General features: G+C 56.2%; 1 protein-coding gene across 6 annotated transcripts in view; it reads left to right on the forward strand.

The window, feature by feature from the left end:
- DAB2IP (DAB2 interacting protein) overlaps positions 1 to 23599 on the forward strand; it is a 52052-nt gene that overhangs the window by 16259 nt on the left and 12194 nt on the right. For 5 of the 6 annotated variants that reach the window (XM_083374928.1, XM_083374926.1, XM_083374927.1 and 2 more), the window contains exons 4-5: positions 22998 to 23151; positions 23457 to 23555. In XM_083374928.1, the coding sequence (XP_083231054.1) occupies positions 22998 to 23151; positions 23457 to 23555 (253 nt within the window). Of the gene's footprint in view, positions 1 to 12352; positions 12541 to 22997; positions 23152 to 23456; positions 23556 to 23599 lie in introns of those variants that run through there. The other variant, XM_083374931.1, reaches the window with a different exon arrangement.

Below are 23599 nucleotides of genomic sequence, written 5' to 3' on the forward strand. Positions count from 1 at the left end.
GGTTGGGAGGCGGAAGCTGCTGTCTTGTGCAGAACAGAAGGCCGGAGGGATGGTGATGGCCAGGGAGGGGGCTGGGGTCCTTGCAGAAACATTTACCCCCCATTGTGTTGCATCCTTCTTTAAAGGGAGGGGGGCTAACATTGGACACCCGAAGGTGGCAAAACTGGGCCCATCAGTTTCTCGGGGGCCTTGCTGGTTCTGCCCGGGGAGGGTCTGGCTTTCTTGGCCCTGGTCTTTCTCCCACCCCATCCCCCGCTCTCCTTCCTGTTTACTGTCCAGCCAGCCATCTGCTGCTCTCCTGGCTTGGTCTCTGCTTGCCTGGACCACGCCCCTGGCGGCTCCTTTCATCCTTGGCAAGCAGCCCCAATTTGGGGGGAAGGGGAGGCAGATGCCTGCGATGCAAGCTCTCTTGAGATGGGATGTTTCCCATCCCTCCCCCCCCCCCGTTGCTCCCCCCCCCATCTGCCTTCTCCCTTTGCCTGATCCTTTCCAAGGGTGCTGGCAGACTCCATCTTGTTGAGGGTGCTTGAGCACCTACTTCCCCCCCCACACACCCTGAGAGGTATCTGGATCGGCCTCAAAAGCACTAGGCATCTGTGGCATTCTGTCATGGGGGGGGCGGAAGTGAGGGTTAGTTGCAAAGAGATGAAAAGGTCTGAAGCTGGCTGGTTTTTACGTACTTATTGATGAACTTGACAATATATTTTTATGTTGCCTCCTTTTAACTCAAAGCCTCCGGAGGGATGATTGGCCTGGTGGGTAGACCCTGGCATCTGGTACTCTCTATCCGCTAGGCAAGAGGGGGCGGCGGGAATGGGTGTGCCACGGAAAGCCCACCCCCCAACTGCTGGAAGAGGCTCCATATATCAGGAAACGCTGCCCCAAGGCCAGGTTAAAATCTACCTGTTCAGTCTTCAGCACAGGAATTTCTGCGGGCTGTCCTAAGTAGAATTGTGGAATAGGCTACTTGGGGGAAACCTAGAGATCATCTAGTCTACCTTAGAATTTTAAGCCAGTGGGAGAGAGTGTTTCGAAGCCCCCAGAGGGGACTAGCGCCCCGTCCCTCTCTGAATTTGAGTCTGCTGTGAATACTGTCTCCTAGTGTTCAACCCAGCTCTCCCCCTCCTCCTGCAATGGAAGAGCGTTTAATGAGGAGGGGGCGGATTCTAGTTCAGGCAGGGAGCTGTTTGTAAGTCTCACACTTGATTTCTTCTTGGGAGGGGGTCACCGAGCAGCCTGTCAGGTTTTTGTGGGCAAGGGAGGGGCACTTGGAGGGAGATGCTTGGCCGGCCAGCCCCCCCATCAATCCGTGAGTGAGCAGAGGGGCACTTAAGCATAGGTGCTTGTTAACAAGCCCTCCTGGGGTTGACTTTGGCCATGGTGACCGGTGCTGTGCCCTTATCCCACCGGCCGGGCGTCTGTCTGCTATCGGCCTCTTGGCATCAGCAGCGGACTGAGGTCCCTGGCAGGAAACGGGGCCTTAACTGGGAGTTTTTGCAAGAAGAGAGAGGCCATTCCCCTGACTGAAGCCAGAGTGAGCTCAGACCCCCCCCCAAGTCCATTCATTCCTGCCACCCTTTTGTTCAAACGGATTGGGTGAAAGTGACATATTTTGGGAAGGCGCCATTCCAAAATAGGAAAGATCAGAAGCTGTTCCAGATTTGTCTCTTAGTGCCTTGGGGAACTAAAAGCCAATGGCCTGCCTGCCTTCAGTCCCAGCCAGTTACCAGCCGGGTAGACTGTCACAGTCTAGGGAAGATCCACGTAGCCATCATGGCTTCCGGCTCCCTATTTCGGAAGCCATCCTGTTGGTTTCTCTCTGCAGAAGAGAAATGACTATTTGCAGAACAGGCCGAGGGGGGGCTTTGGTTAGGTGGAGCCCGTGGAGAGAAATGAAATGGCCACTCGGGGCTAAAGGGAGCCTGGGGGCACCAGGCAGAACCTGCCAGCAGGGCGGCCAAAGCTGAAACCTGTACCAAAGGCTGCTGAAATCAGGACCCTGGAGAGCTCCCCAAGGGGGTCCTGCCAGGATGCCTCTGTGGCCCTGTCCTGCCCTGGCATGGGGCTGGCTGACCCTGCCCCAAGGGGATGTTGGCTCTTCTGCAGCACCCAGAAAACTGGGGCTCTCCCAGGGGTTGTAATCCCCGTTCCACTTGTTGGTTTTAATGCGGAAGACCCGTGTTTTCAGCCTTTGTCCTCTGGATGCTTTGAGGCTGCCCCCCATAAATTGTGATCCTTGGAGGGCACCAGGTGGGGAAACCGACGCACCATCTCTCTTCTTTGACCCCCCCTTGCCAGGAGGGGGCATCCACCTTTCCCGGACCCTCCAAATCACAGGCAATTGCCTTCACAGCCACTGAGTCCGCTGGATTCAGCCCCCCTGCTTGCTTTCCTGGCCTTTATTTGCCTTAGATATTTTCACCAATTCCTCAGCTCAGGGTCCCGGAGAGGCTTCCCAAAACTTGACAAAAATCAATCCCTGATGATCGATGGAGGCAAAAAGACCAATAATCCACAGCAATCGATGGAGCAAGAAAAGGAGTTCTTTGGCTGAGGCCAGAGAAAACCCTTATCAGTGTGTTTTTAGAATTCGAGTTTAGCCAATCCATCAGGCTGGGGATAACGGAGCTGCGGAGGGTAGAATCCTATCCCCACCCTTGGGTCTTCTCCGACCCTCTGCTCACCCAGGATCAGATGTTATAAATGCACTCTGCTTGCGGCCCAGATCTCACCTTCTCGGTGCTGTGCAAAGGACGAGGGTCCTGCTGCTTCCGTTGCACAATTTGCTTTGCGTTATTTGCTTGCAAATTGTATTTCCATCCTGCCCAGCCCCAGCACACTTTGTGCAGCTTGCAGAATTATGCACAGCAACAATGGAGCACATCAGTCAATGAAAACACAGCATAGGAACATCAGCGCAAAAAGGCCTCTCTCTCAGAAAGCAAGGGAGACAATAGATGGATGGATGGATGGATGGATGGATATAGATAGATAGATAGATAGATAGATAGATAGATAGATAGATAGATAGATAGATAGATATGGATGGATAGATGATAGATTTTTAAAATATAACTGTAAACATTCTGCTGTAACTTCCTGGGAAAAGACCAAAACACTTTTTCCGCTTCCTTTCATGCAAGTTCATAGGTGTGTCACTAAGCCAAGTGCTTTAAATTAAAGTATTGATCTCTTCCGGGGCAGCGTGAATTCTGCGTGTACTGAGATTTAGTTTGAAAAGAAAAGGGGGCAGTCCAGAGGGGGAGGGGTCAGAGGAGGACTCGAGAGCCGCTGGAGGTTCGCCTGCTCTGCGTGGGGGCTGTGCCTTCGTTCACCTTGCGGAGTGTCTGCAAATCTGCTGCCTTAATGGAACTCGCTGGTGCGAAGCTTCTCCAACCAGAGAGCTAATTATGGGTCTTGAATTAATGACTGTCTTAAAAGCCGATTGGAGCAAGGTGAGGAGGGCAGACCGTCTCTGCAAGGGGAGAGGCCTGGCGGGGGAACGCCCTTTTTCCGACCGGCAAGGACTGACAGGTGCTTATGTTGGACTGAAATAAAATCCACCATCCCCCCACACCCAGCCTTACAATGACACCTGTCAATAGTTTGCAAACCTTGCGGAGTGCCTGAATCTGGAGGGGTGGAGGAGGGGGGCACAGGAATTCCCTTCCTTGTCACCCCCTCCTTCTCTCTCTCTCTCTCTGTCTTTCTCTTCTATGTCTCCTCCTCCTCCCTCCCTCCCTCCCTCCCTCCCTCCCTCCCTCTTTTCCCTCTTTTTCCCTGCAAGGCCAAATGTCTCCGGTCTCCTTTTGTGTCCCCTCCTTTTGTAACCGTTTCACAGCACAGAAGTGAGGGCTTATGGGAAGGCAGATGTCCCTATTGTCGGCTCAGAGTTGGAGGCAGGTTTTAACAAGGCCCCCCCCTCTGGCAGTGCACAGCCACCCTCTGCTCGTGTGGCTGAATGTGCCAAGGAGGCTCAGTCTTTGCAGGAACCAAACTGGCCGTCTGGAGGGAGGCCTGGCGAAATGGTGGCTCTGTGCTGGAGAACGCCGAGCGGCTCAGGGTAGAGAAGTCATTGGGAAGATTCAGCAGGAAAGGGACACTGACATCGGGAAAGGCAGCCAGGGTTGGGGGTGGGCTTAGGGTCAAGGAGATGGTGATGTCTGGCTTGAAAAGAGGCCGAGCCGCTGCCTTGTTTGACCCATGATCTGGCTTTCCTAGGGGTGGGGTTATGGGGTTCCTGGAAGCTCAGCTGGCCCTCCAGGTTAAGTCGGGATGCTTGCTGCCCTCAACGTGAGAGGGGCAGCGAGAACGGGAGGGAGAACCTGCTCATCTTTCCCATGGATTATTGCAAATAAAACTGGTATTCTTGTGAGGTCCGACTCTAGAAAGAGTCTCTTCCTGTTCCCATTTCCCAACAGGTAGGATTGGAGCATTCACACCTGTAACACGCAGCTGTGCTGCTCCGCAGGCCCAAGCGCACCCCAACAGGCCCCACAGCCACAGCCGGTTGCTCCTTTCCTGCGGATGGCCTGCAGGGCCCTCTCTCCCTCGGACTTGCACCTAAGCGGGCAGTTGGCTCAGCTTAGCAGGAGCCGAATGGCCCGTGGGCGTCCGAGGGTGGCTGAGCTAATGGTGGTGGGGAGTGGGGTGGAGTTGGGTGTGGTTTCTGTCCATGCGGATGGTCCTTAAAATTCAGGTCCTGCAAAGATGGGCCAGCTCCTCCACTGCCTGCACTGTCCAAGGTCCTGATGGAGTTAAGGACCATCCGGGAATGATGGCCAAGGGGCAGCTAGCTTCCTGCCACTCTTTGGACACGAGGCAGTGCCCGGCACACCCTCCCTTCCCCAGCAGCTCTCCTACAAAATGCCAAGCCAGGGATGAGAAGTCTCTCGCCCTCTAAACTGCCCCGCTGCCTCCCCAACGAAGCCGGCTCCCTCCAGGCCTTCCCTGGGGACCGAGAGCGCCCCCTTCAGCTGGAGGGTGTGCGGGGAAGAGGAGGGGGTGCTGCCAGTGCAGGAACGCTGGGCTAACTGGATCTGCCTGTCTCACAATTAGCAGCAGGATGGATGGTGGGCATCCCTGACCTTTCTCTGCGTGAGCCAGGACATTGCTTGGATGTCCTGCTTAATTACAGAAATGAAGCCTTGCACTTCAGAGGCTGATGACAGCCCCTCCCTGTTAGCGACTGTAATTCTGTGAGATGAGGGAACATTTCTTCCACCGAGGGCGGAAGTCTGCCTACCCTTGAAATTGGCGGAAGGAGCCTCTGTCTCTTGCTTGGCCCCCTGATGCTTGCAGTCCTGAGGTCCCCCCCCTCAAAGAGGTGGGGTCCTTGCGTCATGATGTCCACCTGGACTCTCTGCCCTTCTTCCTCTGTGGCTCTTGCCAAGGCGTTCCTGGACTCTGAAACTCTTTCCGAGTGTTGTTTCAGAGAACCAAGAGCCTAGTCCTTATGGAGGTGGAGCTCTGGCTCTGCCTAGGTGACTAGGTGGAGCAAAGTGCACATTTTTAAAGCAAATACCTCTGCACTTAATGCCACCGGTCCCGTTTCGGAAACAGACCCCAACTCTGTCAGCGAAGCACTTCAGCCACTTCTATAAAATCCAATGAAGCTCATTTATCCGGCACAGAGACTGCCGTTTGGTCTCCCCCCCCCACGACCAGGTCGGTGTCTGGAGGCCAGGATATTTACGCTCATTTATCACATCGCTGAGAAGTAGAAGTTTGTGCTGTCTGGGTTGGTCTCGAATCGTTTTTGTGCATTCTGGTTGCAAAATATTGGGCCGGTGCCAGTGCATGCAAATGCATTCCCCCCTCCCCTCCCCCAGCTGCCTTAGCAGGCAAAATTTCTCCAGCCCTCCTCTAATTTTCTGAAGATTAAAACATGAACCCAGCTAATTAGTTTTCTTTTGAAAAGCTGCCCCATGCAAAATATTTTGTTGTGTTGTTTCCCAGCACAGTAAATTGATTTATAATCGGTTGTTAATTCTTTATAGCCTATAATTTGCAGAAGCAAGGATGACAACAAAATGCATTGCACAAATGCAGCAGGGCTGTGGGAGGGGGGGTGCGCGCTCCCATGCTCGCTTGTGTGTTGGGGGAGAAGGACAAGTCAGAAGGAAGTGGGGGGTGAGGTTGAGCTGCAGGTGTGGAGACCAAGTGGTGATCTGGGTGGGGGGGTGGGGAGGCAAGCAAAATTTATTCTTTAACGAATGAGAATTCTTTTCCGTTGCGCCGACATTAATGTTGAGCTGACTTTAACTGTTGTACTATGCAACTGTACTCTTTTGTAAACCTCAGTGGATTGTGGCCCCTTCACCAACTAGTCAGTCCTTACTGCATTTGGCTCTTGCCTCCCCCCCCCCGAACCATAAGGAGGTTGCTGGGTCTTTTTGCGCTGCAGTCAAAACGGGGCACATTGCCCAGCCTTGCAGAAAGGTGTCTTCTCTCCTCTCCAGGCCTTTTCCCACCTGATAATTACTTTCAGATCCGAGCAGAAGTTCTGGGTTAACAAGAATCTGTATTTTCGGAAGGCAAAGTCAAAGGCGTGCATTAAAAAAAAAACACCCTGTTTTATGCAAACTCTCATTGACCTTGGATCATAACTGAGTGTCTTTCAGCTTCCTCTCCTTTTTCCAGAGAGTGGGTTAAAGCCCTAAAGTTCCTTTTCTTTTCTTTTTTCTTTTGCTTGAAAGAGGAGAGGCAGAGACCTTTCACGGCCTCAGAGCGTTGGAGCTGGTGCATTTTAAGACTTTGTACCGAGGGGAGATATTCAAATTTCTGTCTGGAGAAGTTGCCTCTTCTCTGTGACTTCTGAATTTCTGATGCCGTGTCTGGAAGGCATCGCTGTGCTTGAAAAGCTCTCGCTGGACCTGAGCGGAGGACGTGGCTCTTAAGCTAAGTAGCTGAGGAGGTGAAGGCCCCAACCTGGTTGGTTTGAAAGCCGAACAGCCTAGTGGGACCCCCTCCAGGGCTTTGCCGCCTTTGAAATGGCCGCTCTGGATCAAGGAGGGTCAACTGGGAGGCTCCCCAGCTTGGAAAACCTGACGCCGTTCAGATGTTTCGGGCTAAGAGTGGCTGGATAAGGGTTGTCACCCCCACCCCCCCTGCCCCAATGCTGGAGTCATAGGAGGAAGCGACAGTTTGGAGAAGGCACCTCAGCAAGGCTGTGTACATTTGTCTTGTGTGTATGTGTCTCTCTTTATTGGTATCCGAAGCGGCTACAGATTATAGACATCTAACGTATATATAACAATTACAGACATATAACAAATGTTAGACATATAACGCTGAGCGAAACAGGTACTAGAGATGTAGCATGTGTAAAAAGGATGTTGAGTAAATAGGATTCAGATGGCAGGACCCAACCTGGCTCGTTTCCCGGGAATGGAGGCTTGGCTTTCCCACCTTTCCCATCCTCAGGGAAGTCCTTCCGAGCAGAAGGATTCTTGTCCCAGGAAGCGACCCAGATTGGATCCTGCAACGTTATCCTGGGAGACGGATACTCGCCTTCGTTCGTGAGGATTAAAACCAGGCGTCCGCCCAGTTTGGGGCCACAACCCCAACATAGCGTCAGGTCCTCCTCCATGCATCGGACACACCGGGGCCCGTGCCAGACGGCTGGCCCTTGGCCACATTCAGCCAGGGAAGCCCCATTCGTTGTCCCGGAGGGTCCTTTGATCTTCCTACCCACACGGTGTGCAGTGTACTTGGCCCTTTCCGCACAGGCCAAGGTTGTTCTTGAGCAGGTGGCAGAGAGTTGTGTGGTTGTGCCCAGTTGCCCGGTGGCTCCTTACCCAGGGTGGTCCACGGCGGGTGAGATGCCACCGAGGGAGGTGATCCTCCAGATGTGCTGAGTTGCCAACAGGTGTGGCAAGAGAAAGGAAGGGGCCCCCTCTCTGGCTTCCTATCCCCCTGTAACGGGCCAAAAATGCCCCCCCCCAGCACAAGTAAGGAACGGACCTCCGGGTGAGGAAGGGGCAAGTGAACGTGGAGATCTCTGCCTGCTTCCCTCCCAAATTAATTATGACTGCTGATGAGGGGACTCATTTAATGATTCAATTGCCCCCCAGGGATGGCTTGTTTTGCTCGATGCTCTGTCGCCTCCAGCCTGCTCTGCTGGATCCCCAGAGAGGAGCAGGAGTGGCTGCATCAGATTTGGGGGGGGGTTCTTGTCCTAATCGAGCAGCGCTCTGCTTTCCTCCTTGGGCACGTGAGATGGAGCCTCCGTGTGCAAGGGCAGCCGGCCTGCGGCCTTCCCCGTGTCTTGCCAGGCACAGCTTGTGGGGACGGGGGTGGGGGGGCAGAGCCTTGCACTCAAATCACCCTCCCTTCCCCCAACAGCCCTCAGATCACAGCAGCAGAGGCCGCCTTTGTGGTGGGTTTTTGTGCCAATTTCTGCTGCGTCTGGCTGCTTTTGTGCAGGGTGATGCAAGAAACAGTGAGATTAAACAAACACCTCAGGGACAGAAAGAACAGTGGCGCCCCCCCCCAGGAAACCCTTCATGTTGCCTGTAGGCTCTCCTCCCCCTCCCCACATTCCAGGGTCAACAGCCAGCCTGGCAACAGGGCAGATGGAAGGGCAGGCGAGGTGCCACACGTCCGTGTTGGAGGAGAAAAAACCCAGGAGCCCGTAGGCCAGACGGCTCGGAGAGGGTGGCTTTGTCTGAGGCCGGCTCTCCTGGCCGTCTTCTGCTGCAGCTCCTGGGGCAGCCCTGCCAGGTAGCTCCGTCGTTGCCACCCAGAATGGATCACTGGCATCCAGGATGGGCGAGGGGCCCCAAAGGGCAGCAGAGGAGAGGGCAGAGGGCAATCTTGGTTTATTGCCCACGGGACTCTCTGCCCTCTCCCCCAGATTGGGAGTTCTGGGGTCTCACCTCCTTCCCCCTTAACAAGCGGGAGCTAAAACAGCCCTTCAGGAAAGCTCCCATGCAGGCATGGGAGCTAGAGTGCCTCTAGACATGGAGGCTCAATGTAGCCCCTCCAGGGAGCAATCGAGTTGACTCTGTGGCATGTGGGGTGCCCACCCAGGTAGCCCAGCGAGGCCTCTCCAGATGGCACAGGAGCAACCCTCCCTAAGACCCAGGCTCTCCCACCTCTGTTCGGAGGAAACGCAAACAAGCATTGATAATTTCCACCCCACCTTGGTTTTAATCCTCCCAGCAATCTGTCACGTAGCTTAAAAAGCGGCTGCCCTGGTCACGTAACACTCGGAACCAAATCCGCTAAGCTGTATCTGCAGAATATCCCAACTTTGCTGAGCTTTCGTTTTTTGTTTTGTCGCTTATGTGTATGTGTGCATCACGCAAATCCAGCAAACAGATTAATGCATTAGCCCGGGTGTGCGAATAGAACCACTGAAAAGTTGTAGCAATTCTGAGGATCCTCGATGTAGTTAGGGCAGTGCTTCTCAAGGTTGGCTGGGGAATTCTGGGATTGAAGTCCGTACATGTTCAAGTTGCCAAGGTTGAGAAACGTTCATTTAGGGTTGTATGTCCCCAACTATTTGCGCTCTGTAACCTGAAATTTCCAGCTCTGTGTGTTTTGGATTTAGCAGGCGGTAGAGAGCCTGCCATCGTGGCTTATTCTAGGGTTAGGACGTGGGCCTGAACTGCCTCTGTGCTGGACCCAGGAAAGATGTGGGGCCCTTGCAGAGCAGGGCAGGTGGAAGGAAAGTGGACTGTGCCCCACGTTTTGTGACTGCCGGAGAGGCTGTCTGTTTTAGCAGGTTGACAAGCGAAGCAAAGCTGCCTCCCAGCCTGGAGTTGTGGGAGAGATAATGTGCCGGTTTGGCTCTCGGAGAGATTTATTCTCCCGAGCACAACCTCTTCCAGGTAGGCATAACCCTGGGGAAGTCCAGGAAGAGCACATCTGGGCCATTTGGGTGTGTGCTGCACAGCTGGCTATGCAGAAGCCTCTCAGCGCTGCTCTCCCCCTGTGTCAAGATAGGCAGTCTGGCCCTCTGAATCCCCAGCCAGTGTGATCTTTCTGGTGTTTGTGTGATGGTGTGTGTGTGTGTGTGTGTGGGGAATGGAGGGTGGTTAGAAGGCTGGGAAAACAGTGACGGAATGTGGGGGTCTTTCTTGGCTCCACACTCAGACTTTTCAGAATATCTAGAAATGGTCACGATCAAGTACTTTGCTGGTCATGCACAAAAATGAGTTGGAATTATGTATGCGAGGAAGAATGCTTTAAATGCTTTAAACAAACAGAGATTGTGTACGTCGGGGCACATTCCTGGATGAAGATATGGCTGCCGAACCTGGGTGGATTGATCGATCTTTCCAAGGAGGAGTCCCAGTCACCTTCAGATGCCCAGTCCCTCCCTCTCTTTGAGCCTCGCCCTAGAGCTCCTGGCTTCCCAGGAAGGAAATGCTACACCGGCCATACATCGGCCATATTTAGCCTCGGCAGAACACCGCCAGGGTCCACATCACACCGACCGCAGACGGGCCCTGTAATTTTCATCTGAAGGAAATCACATCCTGCCTGTTCCTGGCGCTGAAAGCCAGCAGAGGCTGCCGCTTCCCCGGATCAAAGTTCTCTCTGACTGGGACAGAAGGATGGGGCCACTTACAGGAAGGGCCCTTTTGTTGCCAGGATAGGGGAACGGTCCCCTGCACCCAAACGGCTGGCCTGCCTTTTCCCGGCACACTCCATCTGGGCCCACGATCCCTTTGCAGGGATTCAGGATCTCTGCCCTGTGGCGAAGCGAGCTCTCCATTGGCTGCAGCCAGAACCAGTCCTCGGTGGAAGATTGCCTGACATCAGCATTAAATCTGCTCCATTAACTTTTAATTTGCAGGCATGCTTTTAATAACAATAATAAAAATAAAAATGAGGAAGCTCTGGGACTTTAGAATTCAGACAGAAAAGCACCTGCTGCAGAGCGGCCCAGACTTAACCATTGTCGGTAAGAAAGACAAAAAAAGAATCTGGATAGCGGACGTGGCAGTACGTGGAATCGGCGGAAGAGAAGATGACAAAATAAAAAGACCTGTAAACAGAAGGGAAATGACTGTGGCAAAAGAAAGCCAAGACAGTGACAAAAGCCTTGGGTGCAGTCCCAAAACATCTGGAGCACCACTTGAACACCGTTGGCATTGAAAAAAATCCCCATCGATCAATTGCAGAAGGCAGCTTTGCTTGGAAGAGCTGACATCCTGCGATGCTGCTTTGAACACCCACATCTGCCCATCCCAGGTCTTTGAGAAGGGCTCGATGGGTGGACCAAAATGCCAAATCCAGTCCAAACATCTGGCTGACTGTATGATCAATCACCGCCACCATCATCCGAAGAAGAACAAGTCTTGAATGCTGCGGCACCGACTGTCCATCTCTCTCTCTCTCTCTCTCTGTTGAGTCCTTCTCCCCTCCCTTCCCCCGCACCACAAAAGCCTCTTTTTGAAAAGAAAACAGAAATGCACAGCCGTTGCCGCCATGTTTGGGATCTGCCACACTCTGCCACTTCACAGATGCCACAAAGCTCGCCCACGCTGTTTACCTTCCGGCCGTCTGTCTGTGCCCGTTGCCAATTCTTTGCAGATGGGTGTCTCTCTTTTCTGGCAACCTGGATACGCAGAAAGAAGCCAGAGTTTGCCTGACCCGGATCCGGGCTGCCGTGCATGGGCAGGAGACAGACCCGTGTCTCGGGGGTGCTTCGGACTGCGTTGGCATCTCTTCTACAGAATGGGCAAGATGGTGTGGGGGGAGACCGGGGGGTTTACCTTGCAGAACGCCTCAGGATGGAGAAGGGCCCAGAGGCCCTTTTGCCCCCTCCAGAGCTGCACCTGGAGAGGCTGGGACTTCCTTGCCAGGAGCCTCGGAGTTTTAGAGGTGGAAACGGGTGGGCTACAAGCGGCTGAGGCCAATGGGGCCTCTGGTCCCCCTGCCCTCTAACCAGACGGCTTCACCGGGACAGCCACGAACCTCTTCAGTCTGAAGTGGCCGGAGGGTCTGGCCGGTGGGCTGCTCCCGATGGGGCTTCCTCCCTCATCTCCAGCCCCATTCAGGGCCCTTGGGAACGGGTGTGTGTGTGTGTGTGTGTGTGTGCGCGCGCTGCCTGTCCTGGAAATGAGACGGTCGGGCAGCAGCTGACCGAAGGGCCGGGCGGAGCAGGAAGGGGACGCTGTCAGGAGCACTCTGTCACTGGGGCCCCCTCCCAACTGGCAGGGCGCCTCTGAGCGTCTGCAGAGAGCTCCGCCGTAGCGGTCCCCCCCACTCCGGGTGGAAGCGCGCGCCGGGCCCCCTCCCCTCCCTCCCTCCCTCCCTCCCTTCCTGTCGGGATTCCCAGGCGGGGGCGGGCGAGGGGACGGCCGAGCCCGCCTTTGTCTCCTCCCTTTCCGCGGAAGCCGGCCAGGCGGGGCGGCTGCAGCTGCGGGCGGGCCGGGGGTCTCCGCCGCGCGCCCCTTGCCCAAAGCCCGCCCGCCCGCCCGCCCGTCGGTGGCCCGAGCGCCATGCTGGAGGGCGGCGAGGCGAGCCGCCTTGCCCGGAGGAGCTGCCCCGGAGGCGGCGGCGGCGGCTCTGCTGCCTGCCCAGGTGAGGCGCTGGCTCGTCCGGGCTCCCTCCGCCCGCAAGCCGCGAACTCGGGAAGGGCCCCGAGACGGAGGGGGGGGGGTCCGTCCTGTAGTAGCCGGCAGCTGGCTTGCGTTGCCTTTGGGGAGGGGAGGGGAGGCCGGCCGGGGGCTGCTTCCGGGCTTCGAGCGGGGCGTTGCTGCGCCCGTGGGAAAGGGGGTGCGCTGGGCGCTGTCCAGCCCGCTCCGCCCGCCCCCGGCAGCCCCCGCAGAGAGAGGCCGGGCAGAAGTTGCCTTGAAGATACCTCTTTGTCTTTCTGGAAGCTGCAGGCAGGTAGAGGTTCGACGGGAGCGGCTTTTTGCACAGGCCCGGGTCGCACAGCCCCCACCTGCCAAAATGCTGGTGCCGTTCGAGGCAGACACCCCACCCCGTGCTTAGCCTTTGCTTCTAATGCACAAGGGTGGGGGAGCAGAGACCGGTGGGGGGGGGGCTTCCGCCGTGCAGTTCTGGGTCTCCCCTTGGTCTCTGGCTACCTGTCGCTTACGTGGCGAGGCTGCTTCTGCAGAATTAAAGCAACCCGGCCAGTTTCTCCAGGAGCAGAGCTAAGCTGACTTTTGTGTGTTGTCGTGTCAGTTATGTGGTTCCCACCCTTCCTTGTGCCGTTTGCACCCCCACCCTGACCGATGGCTCTGGGCCATCTGAGTCAGCCCAGGGAAGTCCGGGCACTCGGCCTTTCCCAGGCAAAGCATCCCGAACAGATGTTTGGACGGATCTTAACCTGATTAAAAAACAGGTGCGGGAGAACAGCCCCCCTGCCCTCCGCAGGTCACTCTTTCCCACAGCCTTGCAGCGTCCACTGCTGACCGCAGGTATTGTTTTTATCAGGGCTCCGGGGGTGCCTTTGTGGGCTGCTTGCAGGAGATTTCAGGTGGGGGGAGCAAAAGGGGGCCTGGGTCCCCCTCGCTGAGCCTAGCAGGTGGAGCCAGGCGCTGGTGATGTTCAAGTGGGCTGCTGTGAGATTTATGGCGGTGAAGAGGGACCGAGCAGTCGTGCCAAAAGCGATAAACAAATGACTTCATCCTTGTCCACTTAAAAGGCGGTGGTGCCATTGTTGAACAGGAGATGGTGAGCCTGTCAGGGCCCCTTTGGGGCATGGCTCTGGCCCACGTCTGAAGGAGGGGAGGGGGCGTCCTTGTAAGCCTCCTCTGCTGCCTTCTCTCCCTGCCCATTTTTGCCATCCTCTGGGATCACGGGGGGGGGGGAGGCAGACTGCTGCTAAGGGGAGACTCTGCTGGGTGAGTAGCAGGGAGGGGGTGCAGACCCTGCCCTTGAGAAAGACCCCCTTTGCTGGTTTGGCTGTCGGGACGGGTGCAGGAAGCGCCCCATCAGCTGGCGATGGGCGATGCGTGGGTGGCAGGATCCTTCCTCTGCTCTGCGGATCGATTTGATTCAGCCCGTGGCTTCTCCCCTCCACCCAATTCCCCGCTCTCCTGGGTGGAGAAAGAGCCCACCTCGCGATTCCCTCTCCTAGCCGAGAGGAGCCGGAAGGATCAATAGTCTGGCAGTTGGAGCAATAAATGCACGCGAGTCCCAGCCGTGGGATTGGTTCCCGTCTCTTCCGAGTGCGCTCTGAAGCAGTAGCTCCAGGCTCGCTCCTTTTGGAGGGAGGGGAAGGGGGGCTGGAGACGCCGTTTCTCATTAAAGCAGAACTTGTTGGCACAAAACGTCTCCGAAGGATCTCGAGTTAGAAGATCAACTGTGCGTCGCTGGCTGTGTTTTCCCCCAAGGTGGAACTGGGCTCTTGTGAAGCTGCAGGAGGCTTTGAGGAGAGGCTGGGCAGGCAGAGCGATTCGGAGACGGTGTTCCCTCCTTGGGGGAAAGCTGGGTGGCTTTTACGCAAGGCCAGGCTCACTGGAGGCTAAGCCACTGTGCCCGCATCACGTAGAACACTAAGCCAAGGTGGTCTCCATACCTGAACAGAGTTGAAGGCCATCGGACACAGCAAAACAACGTGCAGCCCTGCGAAAATTTATTTATCCCTGCTTTGTGTAAATGATCAGTTTCCCATACAGCTTTGTGATAGAATATCTGAGTATTGAGATGGTTGAAGGTCCACAGCGGTGTCCCTTTGCAACCCCCCCTCCCCCCAAGCCTGTGCTTTCCTTTCTTTTCTGTTTTATCTCTGGGGGCAAAGTCCAGGTGAGGGAGTTACCACCTGCTGGGAAGAAGCGATAAGGCCTTTTCAAAGGCCCCCAGGAACGTCCTCTGCCTGGACTTTGCTCCTCAAGCCGCCTTCTCTGGGGGAGGATGATAAGTTGGTCAGCTAGTCCAACGCCTTGCTCAGGATGTTCATGTTGGGCCCCGGGGGGGGGGGTTTCCCTTTGAATCCCCCTCCCCCTTGCATGAAATTGGGAGATGGAGTGAGTGAGACAGGACGGAGTGGTTTTGAGCCTTTTTCCGCTTGCCGTGTTTTATTTCCACGAGAGGGCCAAGAAGCTGCCTTTTCTGGGAGAGAGAATGGAGAAAGCCTCTCTCTGGACTTTGGGCCTCCTGCATGGCCCAGAGGGCAGAGGAGCCCTGAGGGCGAGAGAGGCTCCTGTGCTTTCCAACGCCAGACCCAGATGGGCTCGGAGGCAGCCTTGGCTGGGCTCAACCTAAACCCACCTGGCTCGGATCCCAGTCTAATGCAGACCCCTCCCCTCCCAAACACTCGGCAGCTCTCTTTGGATTCCATGCTTCTCTGGACCTTTTACAGCCGGGTGTCCACGAGGGGCTGATGGCCCATGACCCCAAGGGTCTGTCGTGGCTCCCACTCCAGCATGCATCTTTGCAGCCCCCCCCGCCCCCCCGGGGTCCCAGCCCTGCTTTCCTCTGGGGAAACTGCCCAGACCCCCCTCCGGAGCAGTTCCACAGCCGGTGGGTCTGCCTCCTGCCTGATGGAACTGCCGCTCTCCCACAGGCGGCATCCGCAGGGGTTAAGTGGGCCGGCTGAGTACAGCCCTTCCCAGGACCGGTTCTGTGGAGGGACAGCCTTGCCTGCCGGAACAGTTTCCTGAGGCCAGAAGTGGCTGGGCTGGGAGCCAGGCCTTCGTGCGCAGAGGCCAAGCGCTGGCACCATACAAGGAGGTGGGCCCAGGACTCACAAGCTCACTTCCTGCTTCGGGGCGGGTATGTGTGTGAGAGAGAGTGTTTCTCAGCCTCCCCCTGGGGCTTCTGGAAGCTCTTGGTACGGGGGGGGATCCTTCAGACTGCAAGGTTGGCTTCCTCCAAAACAAACCTGGGACTTGGCCGCTGAGTGGAGCGCTGCCTGAGGGTGAGTGTGTGCCCAGGGCCTCTTTCTTCCTCTGCCTCCCTCCCTCGGTCTTTCTCCATCAGGAGCAGAGAAGCCCCCACAAGGCTTGCAGAGAAGAGCCGGGGCAGTGGGGGCCCAGCTGGGTGTGTGCCAAGGAGGAAACCAGCCTCCCGGGAGGTCAGCAAGGGGGCAGACCTTGCTCCTTTGCAGATGGGCCTGGGGGCCCGGGAGCCTCCTTGCTGATTGTGGAGCTGCATCTGTTGGCATTTCTGTCTTTGGAGGCAACTGATTCTCCTCGTGGAGGGATTTTTTGAAGGTTTTGTCACTTTGCCCATGCTTGGCCAGTCCTTTTCTCTTCGCTGTCACTTCTCGAGATTGGGCCTCAAAATAGGTTAGGGGGTCCAGGGTCCTGTGAAACATTTCCGCAAGCATCGCTCTTAGTCTCTGCTCTGCACTGCTCAAAAGGTATTAGGGGTTTTTTCTGTGGCTTCTCTTGCGTCTCTTCTTCTCCCTGTATCTGTGGATTTTTTTCCAAAACCCATGGCAAACGCCTCAATTGTTTCCAGACTTCCAGAGATGGCCCCTGTTTTGCTCTCCGGGGGTGAAGCTGGGGCAGACGCCAGGGGGGAGAAGGAGAAAGAATGACCGAAAAGGCAAATCCTGCTCCAGAATCAGATATTTGCAAACAATGGCTGAAAAACTAGGTCACTTTGCCTATGATGAGAGTATGTGGAAGGAAGAACATTCTGTCTGAGGATTTTCAAATTGGATGGAAGTCCACAGCATTTAGGACGGATGTTTTCAGTGTGGGGGGGGACAGAGGGAGGCCCAGCCCAGCCTGGCCCTGATCTTGGAGTTCGCCATCTTTCAGCCCCTTAAGAAGCAAAGCCCTGGAAAGCCACAGGAGATTTCTCTCCTCCTTGCTGAGGCTTCCAGATATTCCTGGGCTGCAGATTTGGGTCACAGGGCAAAGGATTTGAGGATCTCGTGTTGCAGCTCCTCCCCTCGCAGGAAAGCGGATGTGGAGTTCCTGAGTTAGTCGCTTTGCTTTTCCACAGCTGCTAAGGGACGTTTTGCATCTGGAGAGGGCAGAGGCATCAATGGGTTAGTGCAGTTAAACTCAGACTCCCACCCAGCCGAGGAAACGCTGTGTCGCTGGTGGCTGCACACTGACTTTGACGTCCTTCTTAGGTTGTCCTTCGTCTTGGAAACCGTCCAGAGCCATAGAAATGGACCTGGTCCAGAAATACAATTTGCTCCCTTGCTCTTCTCGGTGCCACAGAGTCAGGGCAGGCGGCTCAGATGATCGCTTCTTCCTTCAGGAGGGTCTGCCCGGGGTGGGTTGGGAGCCCCCAGGATAGATGGCTGGGTCCCCTCCGGTTTCCCCCCTGCCCTGGAGAATGGCCCCCAGGCCGGCTCTCCCCGCCCGGCCGCAGCATTTCCACAATCAGACTTTTCCCTCCACAGCCACTCGGGAGGCGAAAAGGTTAGGCGGCACCGCAGCTTTTCCGGGTGGCTCATGCGCTGTTTGCCTGTGCCGGTTTGAATTGTCGCGAAGCTGGCAAAGTATGAAATCAGAGTTGGTTCTGAGCAGAGTGATTTATATCTCTTGTGAAAAGAAATCAAAGAGATTAAAAGTACTTAAACATCAAGTTTAAGTGTTTGTTTTTGTTTTGCAAAATTGCCCAGGCAGGAAGGAAATGGTCAGTTAGATTATTCTTTGAAAAATGGAGGCTCCATTTGGTTCTCTGGAAACTTCCAAATCTCTCTCCCCACCACCTCCCATTGGCAGTCTAAGGTGACCAGAACTGGACCCCCTGGCCTTAGATGGTCAGTTGTTGTTGTTTTTGGGTGGGGGGGAGATCTAGCTGATATTTTTCCTCCCTACAGGCTTTACCAAAAATGGATGATTCGTAACTAAGCCCCCCTCCCTTGCCCCCCTCAAATAACCTGTCCCGGACGGCTACAGCTTCCCTTTGCCTCTTCTTCGGCTAAAGGTGCCCCCCCCCACTTTGTTTTCCGGGCAATTCATTTTTGCAAGGGAGGGCCAGGAACTTTGAGGAATCCGTGTCATTGCTCCACGGTGATTCATTAATGATAAATTAATATCTAGTTTACAAAAGCGTAATGCTGTTGAGCCGCGTTCCTCAACCCCTCGCTTGCGCTCTTAGCTTGCGCTGGGTTTGACAGGTCTGCCGGGGCTCACGCCTGCTTAAAAATTGCCTTGTTGGTCCCCAAAGTAATTTGACGAGTCTGTCAGCTATTGATTAAAAAGAGAGAGAGAGAGAGAGAGAGAGAGAGGCACTTTGCTACCTGAAATTATTCAAGAAGATTCAGGATGACTTGGGGAGTCAGAGAGAAAGTGTGTCTGTGTGTGAAGTTTGACAGGCAGCTCCTTGGGTGCCAGGGAAGGCTGCCTCCTCCTCCTCCTCCTCCTCGTTCCCTGGATAGATCTTGCCCCCTGACCCACAAGAGCCGCCCTCTTTGGGCCACTTGGTCTCAGACTCTCTGTTAACAGGGAGATCAAACCCAGGAGGGTCTCCGCCTTCAGCTCTCCAGAATGTTTTGTCTCCCCTGGCTGGCTGCAGCCGGCCTTTCCTCCGTTTCCCGCCTCCCTTCTCTGCCCCACCCAGGCTAGCCAGAGGGTCCAGGACAGGGTGGCAACTGAAAGGGGGCACCCACCAGCCAGGATGCATTCTGCCCCCTTTTGGCTTTTGCCCCTGCCCCACAACCGGCATTGCAGGCAGTGGTCGGGACACCTTTCTCTCCTCTGAAAACTGCTTTCCTAGGCAGAGGCGAGAGGGAACTGGCTGCCAGCCTCGCCCAGTTTCACGGGCAGACCGAACCCCACCTTGCCAGGCCTGCCTTGGAGCCCCACCCAGAGCTTGCCCGGGTCAGTCTTCTCCAACGTGCCAGCCGGGCACTCAAGAGCTGAAATCCTTTCCTGGATGGGTGTCAGATGGGGGTGGCTGCAAATGGTCTTTGAAGGAGCAGGTAGAGATTCAAAATTAATCTCTCTGTGTCTCTTTCTTTTCTGTCCTCCAGAACAACCAGGGGTCACAGAGCTGGCAATATCCTTGAAGGGATATTGAGAGGCAATTATCAATATTTCTGGTTCTTTGCCTTAATGACAGTCCTGGCTTTAAAAAGAGAGGAGGAGACCCAAATTTTCTCATTAAAAGCAGCAGAATCTCATCAGATTTTTCTGTATCTTTTCCCAGTTTTGTGACAGCTTGAAGCGCCTGCGAGCACACACACAAACACACATGCGGACACACAGAGACTTGGCGTGGGCACCCAGCCACGTTCCCGGCTAGCCAGGCTGAACGCCAGCCAAGATTTTTGCTCTGCCTGGGAAATAAACAGTGAGCTGGGAATGAGTGTCAGTGGCGCTCTTTGGCTATTCAGTCTGTTTTAAAGAATTCCCTCGTTCTTGGGAAAACAGAGGTTGTGGGAAAGGAGGCTGTGAACCAGCGCTTGGTGGGCATCCCTGCCCAGCTGATCCTTGCTGTGCCTCCCAACATCCGGGAGCCTTGAGAAAGTTGACCACAGCTGCAGGATGGGGTGGGGTCCTTGTCCTCCATTTTTCCCACCCCTACACAGCGTCTGACCTAGGAGCAGCAGCCACTGTCTTGTGGCAAGGAGTTCTGCAAGCCAATTCTCCTTGAAGAAGGACTCCTGCAGGCTCACTTCATCGGATGATGCTCGCTTCGGTTACTATGGTGGGGCGAACAGCCTCCCTCGGCCAGCACTTTCCAGAGGCTGGGCTGGCATCGGAGCCAGCTTGCAAAGGGCCCTCTCGGTGATCGGCTGGCCCTTTTTTCTCCTTGCCAGATGTTTAAGGCAGGATTCCAGCGGCCGGGCCCTCGAATTATCTCGGGACATCCTTCACCCTCCCCCCCGCTCTTTCTGGAGGCCTCGAGGGCGTTGGCAGGGGTGCCCTTTCCACTCAGGCTGTGATCCTTCTGCAAGGCGGAGAAATCCGCCTCTGTGCCAAGGAGAGGCTGGGCAGGGACGGAGGGGGCAACGCCAGAGGCTGCCAAGCGCAGTTGGGCTCTTCTGGGGCCAAAGGTGGGCTGGTCTGTGTGGGAGACCCCCTTCCCAGGGGCACCCAGAGAGGGGGCAGGGGCAGCTTCAGTCCCCAGGAGAGGCAGCGAGACTTGGACGACTGCCAAGGGTTTTGGGGGGGTTTCAAAACCCAGCGTAGCTCAACTCAGCCAATTGCCCCTGGAAAGCTGCGAGGGAGGCAGGAAGGCCAGCCGTAAACCCCTTTTCAGCTATCGCGGCTAATAGCGGATGAGAGGCCTGCCTTCCTGCCCGAGTTTTTCCAATCCCATTTTTTTAAAGAAAGCCATCGAAGCCGGCGGCCGTGTGAATTCTGCAGTGACAAGCAGTACGTTTCGTTTTGCAGACAGATCCTTTGTGCCCGTGGCTGTGGCGGGAGCAGGCGGGGCGAATCGTCCTCCCCCCCAGTCCCATTCAGAACGCCTGGTCCTCTTTGGGGGTCCTGCCCCTCCCCCGCCAGTTGTCTTCTGAGCTCAGTTGGAGGTCTCCAAGCCCCCACCGCATCAGCCCCTTCCCTACAGCCCCACCCACTCCGCTGCCCATCATCTGTTTCATGGGTGGTTTCCCCCTTTTGTCTATCCTGCCCCCCCATCCCCTTTTCTGCTTTGGAAGAGTGAAGTTGTAAGCGTTTGGCCCAGGTGTTCATTCTGTGCCACCCATTTCCTCCCCTTGGCCCACTTTCTCCAGGCTTCCCCTCCGCTTCCTGCCCAGTTTGAAGCATCCAGCCACCCTGCGCTCTCTCTCACACACACCCACACCCTGCATGGCCGGCCGCCGGGCTGCCTTAAGAGCTCATCCTGGACAATGGGGGGGGGGCTGGCTTGCCAGTGTGTGGATGTTGACTTTAACAGCAGATGTCGCTCCTTTCCCCAGCTACAGACGGGCCAATCAGCGCCAGTGGGCTGCCATTGCCAGCATCGCTGCCGCCCAGGCAGTGCCGAGAGAGGCGAGAAGGGGGTCACAGGGAGGGGGGCAGAGGCCGCTTGAGCTGTGCATTTGGGAAGAAGAAGCTGCCCGTCTCCGTGGGGCAGATGCTCGGCCGCCGGGCACCCCGAGAGGCGATGCAGCGGAGTGGGACATCCCTCCGGGTGAGGAGACCGGGGCTGGGTGGGGAGAGGGGGGGTCTTTGCACTGCATGTCGGAAAGGAAGCCGGTGGGTGGACCTTCTTGCCTTGCTGGCCACTGTCCCTTCTCCCTCTTGGGCTGCTTCTGTGCCAGCCTGGCCTTCCCCCACCCCCTGGCTGTTGTACGGGGAAGCAGGGGAGGGAGCTGGCCAGCCCCCCCCCCCCAGCCCCTGCAGCAAGGGACCCCAGCAGGGAGAAATGGGTTAAAGGAGGGTTGGCTGGAGAATGGCAGGAGCCTCGCTGGCTTCACGTCCAGGGCTGGGCCCTCCGTTCCTGGAAAGCGGTTGGCATTCTGACCTTCTCAGTCCCCGGCGCATCACAGCCACCGCTGGTGGGGTGCAAAAGGCAGCTGTTTGGCATGCCAGCCAGGGAGCCCCTCCATTCTTGACCCTTCCCTCTTCACAAGAAATGCTTGATAAATTAAATCGCCCGCTTCCTTCCCCTTCTCCTGGTTTTTGTAGCCTGAAGGTTTAAAGGAAGCATCTCCTGGGAGAGGCATTCTGTCCGGTGGGAGGCGGAAGGAAGGATGATGCATGCCAGGCTCTTCTTTTGAAACAAACATTTGCCCTCAATCTGCACGCCTAGAGATGTGGACGGAAACATCCATACATCTGCATGCGTTTCCTGCCTGCGTATTTGTTAGTCTAGTCCCACTTGCGACTGTTTCCATCTCGAGTTTGAATCAATTAACAGATATGTATCGATTAAGCAATGTATTAGAATAATTCCTTCACAAGTTTCCCACGTTGACCGTTCCCTCTCTGCTCTCGGGGGTTGGGGGGGAATGCTTGGGGCAAGGCAGTTGTTGGGGGGGGGCTCTTTGGGATCTTCTGATTTGCCATTCGGTCTCCGGCAAGGGGGGATCTGCCCAAAGCTTGTCTCTGGGTGGCTCAAGTCCCACTTGCCCTTCCCTGCCCCTTCCTTGGAGAATCAAGACTGGAATCGGTGGCTGTCCAGGCTTGCAAAGTGTTCAGATGACCTGCCAGCCCTGGCTGGATGTGGGGGGGGGGAGTTGATCTGGGTCCTGTGGAGAAAAGCAGCCCCCTTCGTCTGGGCAGCAGAAGAATCAGGAGGGCTGGTTGGATAAAAGGGCAGCCGATGCCTTTAATAGCCTGTTTGTCACAAAAGGCTCCTCCTGGTTTTTCAGCTGGAGGGCTTTCCGATTTGTCCCCACCCCACCCTTCCTACTGAGCCCCCCCAAGCTTTCCCCCCAGCCCCCCCTCCTCGCAGCCCAACACAGCTCTTTTTCCTCCCTCCCGCAAATGTTTTGCGCACATTGTCCCTCAAAGAGCTTCCTTCTCTGGGGGGGGGGCAGAAGGAAGAGGGGGCAGGAGCACCCCCAGCCCCTCCTGCTTCCATTCCAAAGTCCTCAAAGGGGTCTCCAAGCTGTGACCCCGGAGTCTGTTGGGGGCTCACAAGCCCCGATCCCCAGAAAAGTGGGCTGGAAAGGAGACCGAGGGCGGATTCTGCCTCTCCGGAGTTGCCAGGGCCGCCTGTGAAGTCAGACCTGTCATATCACGGCTGCTCCCCCTGCAGACCCCCTGCTGACCCAGTCCGGCCCCAAAGGCTCCTTTTCCTGCCAGCCCAGCTCTCCTTCCTTCCTCTGCCTCCCAGTGCCCAACTCCGGTCGTGGCCGCCCTGCCGCTCCGCTGCCTTCTGAATTCCCGGCTTTGCCGCCATTCCTTTGTTCGGACTGTTCCTTCGGTTTCCGCTGCAGGTGGACTCCCTGCCGCCCGAGTGCCGGTGGGTGGGTGGGCGGGCGACGCGTGTGGGTGATTTACCCCTTGGTCGAAGGACGTAAATCCTGGCCGCTGCGGCTGTTCCCACGCTGGCTAGGCAGAAATGTGCTGCGGTGGGTCGAGGTGGCACCCCGCGCCCATCTCTACGGCCGTTTGCGTGGGACCCAAGGGGGGAAGCCTTCTTGCAACCCTGGCCTGTGCTGAGGGCCCTCCGGAGATGCTGAGTGCTGGAGGCTCAGTCCCCTTTCTCCCCCCCCCCAGATCCCATCTAATGCCGAGGCTGAAGGAGTCGCGTTCCCACGAGTCACTGCTCAGCCCTGGTAGCGCGGCGGAGGCGCTGGACCTCAGCATGGAGGAGGAAGTAGTCATCAAGCCCGTGCACAGCAGCATCCTCGGCCAGGACTTCTGCTTCGAGGTGAGGGCCAGCTGGGGAGGGGGCCGGCAGGGAGGCAGAGCTCCTGGCATCGCCCTGGTGGGTGGAAAGCAGAGGGCTGATGCGGCTTCCGCTTGATTTTATGATGCACCGTGAAGTTCAAGGAGGAAACCTCCACAATCAGAGGCAGTCTACATGAGGGCAGCAGAATCAAGAAAGGTGTCTGCTTTTTGACATTTGATCCAGTTGGCCCAAGCGCAACTGCGGAGGGCCTGAGGAGGCGGCTCTTTCTTTCTTACCTGGAGACCCCCACGACCGTCAGCTCTGCTTTCTCTCTTCTCTGGCAGGTGACAACGTTGTCTGGAAGCAAATGCTTTTCCTGCCGGTCTGCAGCAGAACGGGACAAATGGATGGAGAATCTGCGACGAGCCGTCCACCCGAACAAGGTAGCGTTGGAGAAGGTCTTCGGCAAGATGCCCCTCGTTTGTTC

The sequence above is a fragment of the Vipera ursinii genome, assembly GCF_947247035.1.
Source record: "Vipera ursinii genome assembly, chromosome: 16".
Taxonomy (NCBI): Eukaryota; Metazoa; Chordata; class Lepidosauria; order Squamata; family Viperidae; genus Vipera; species Vipera ursinii.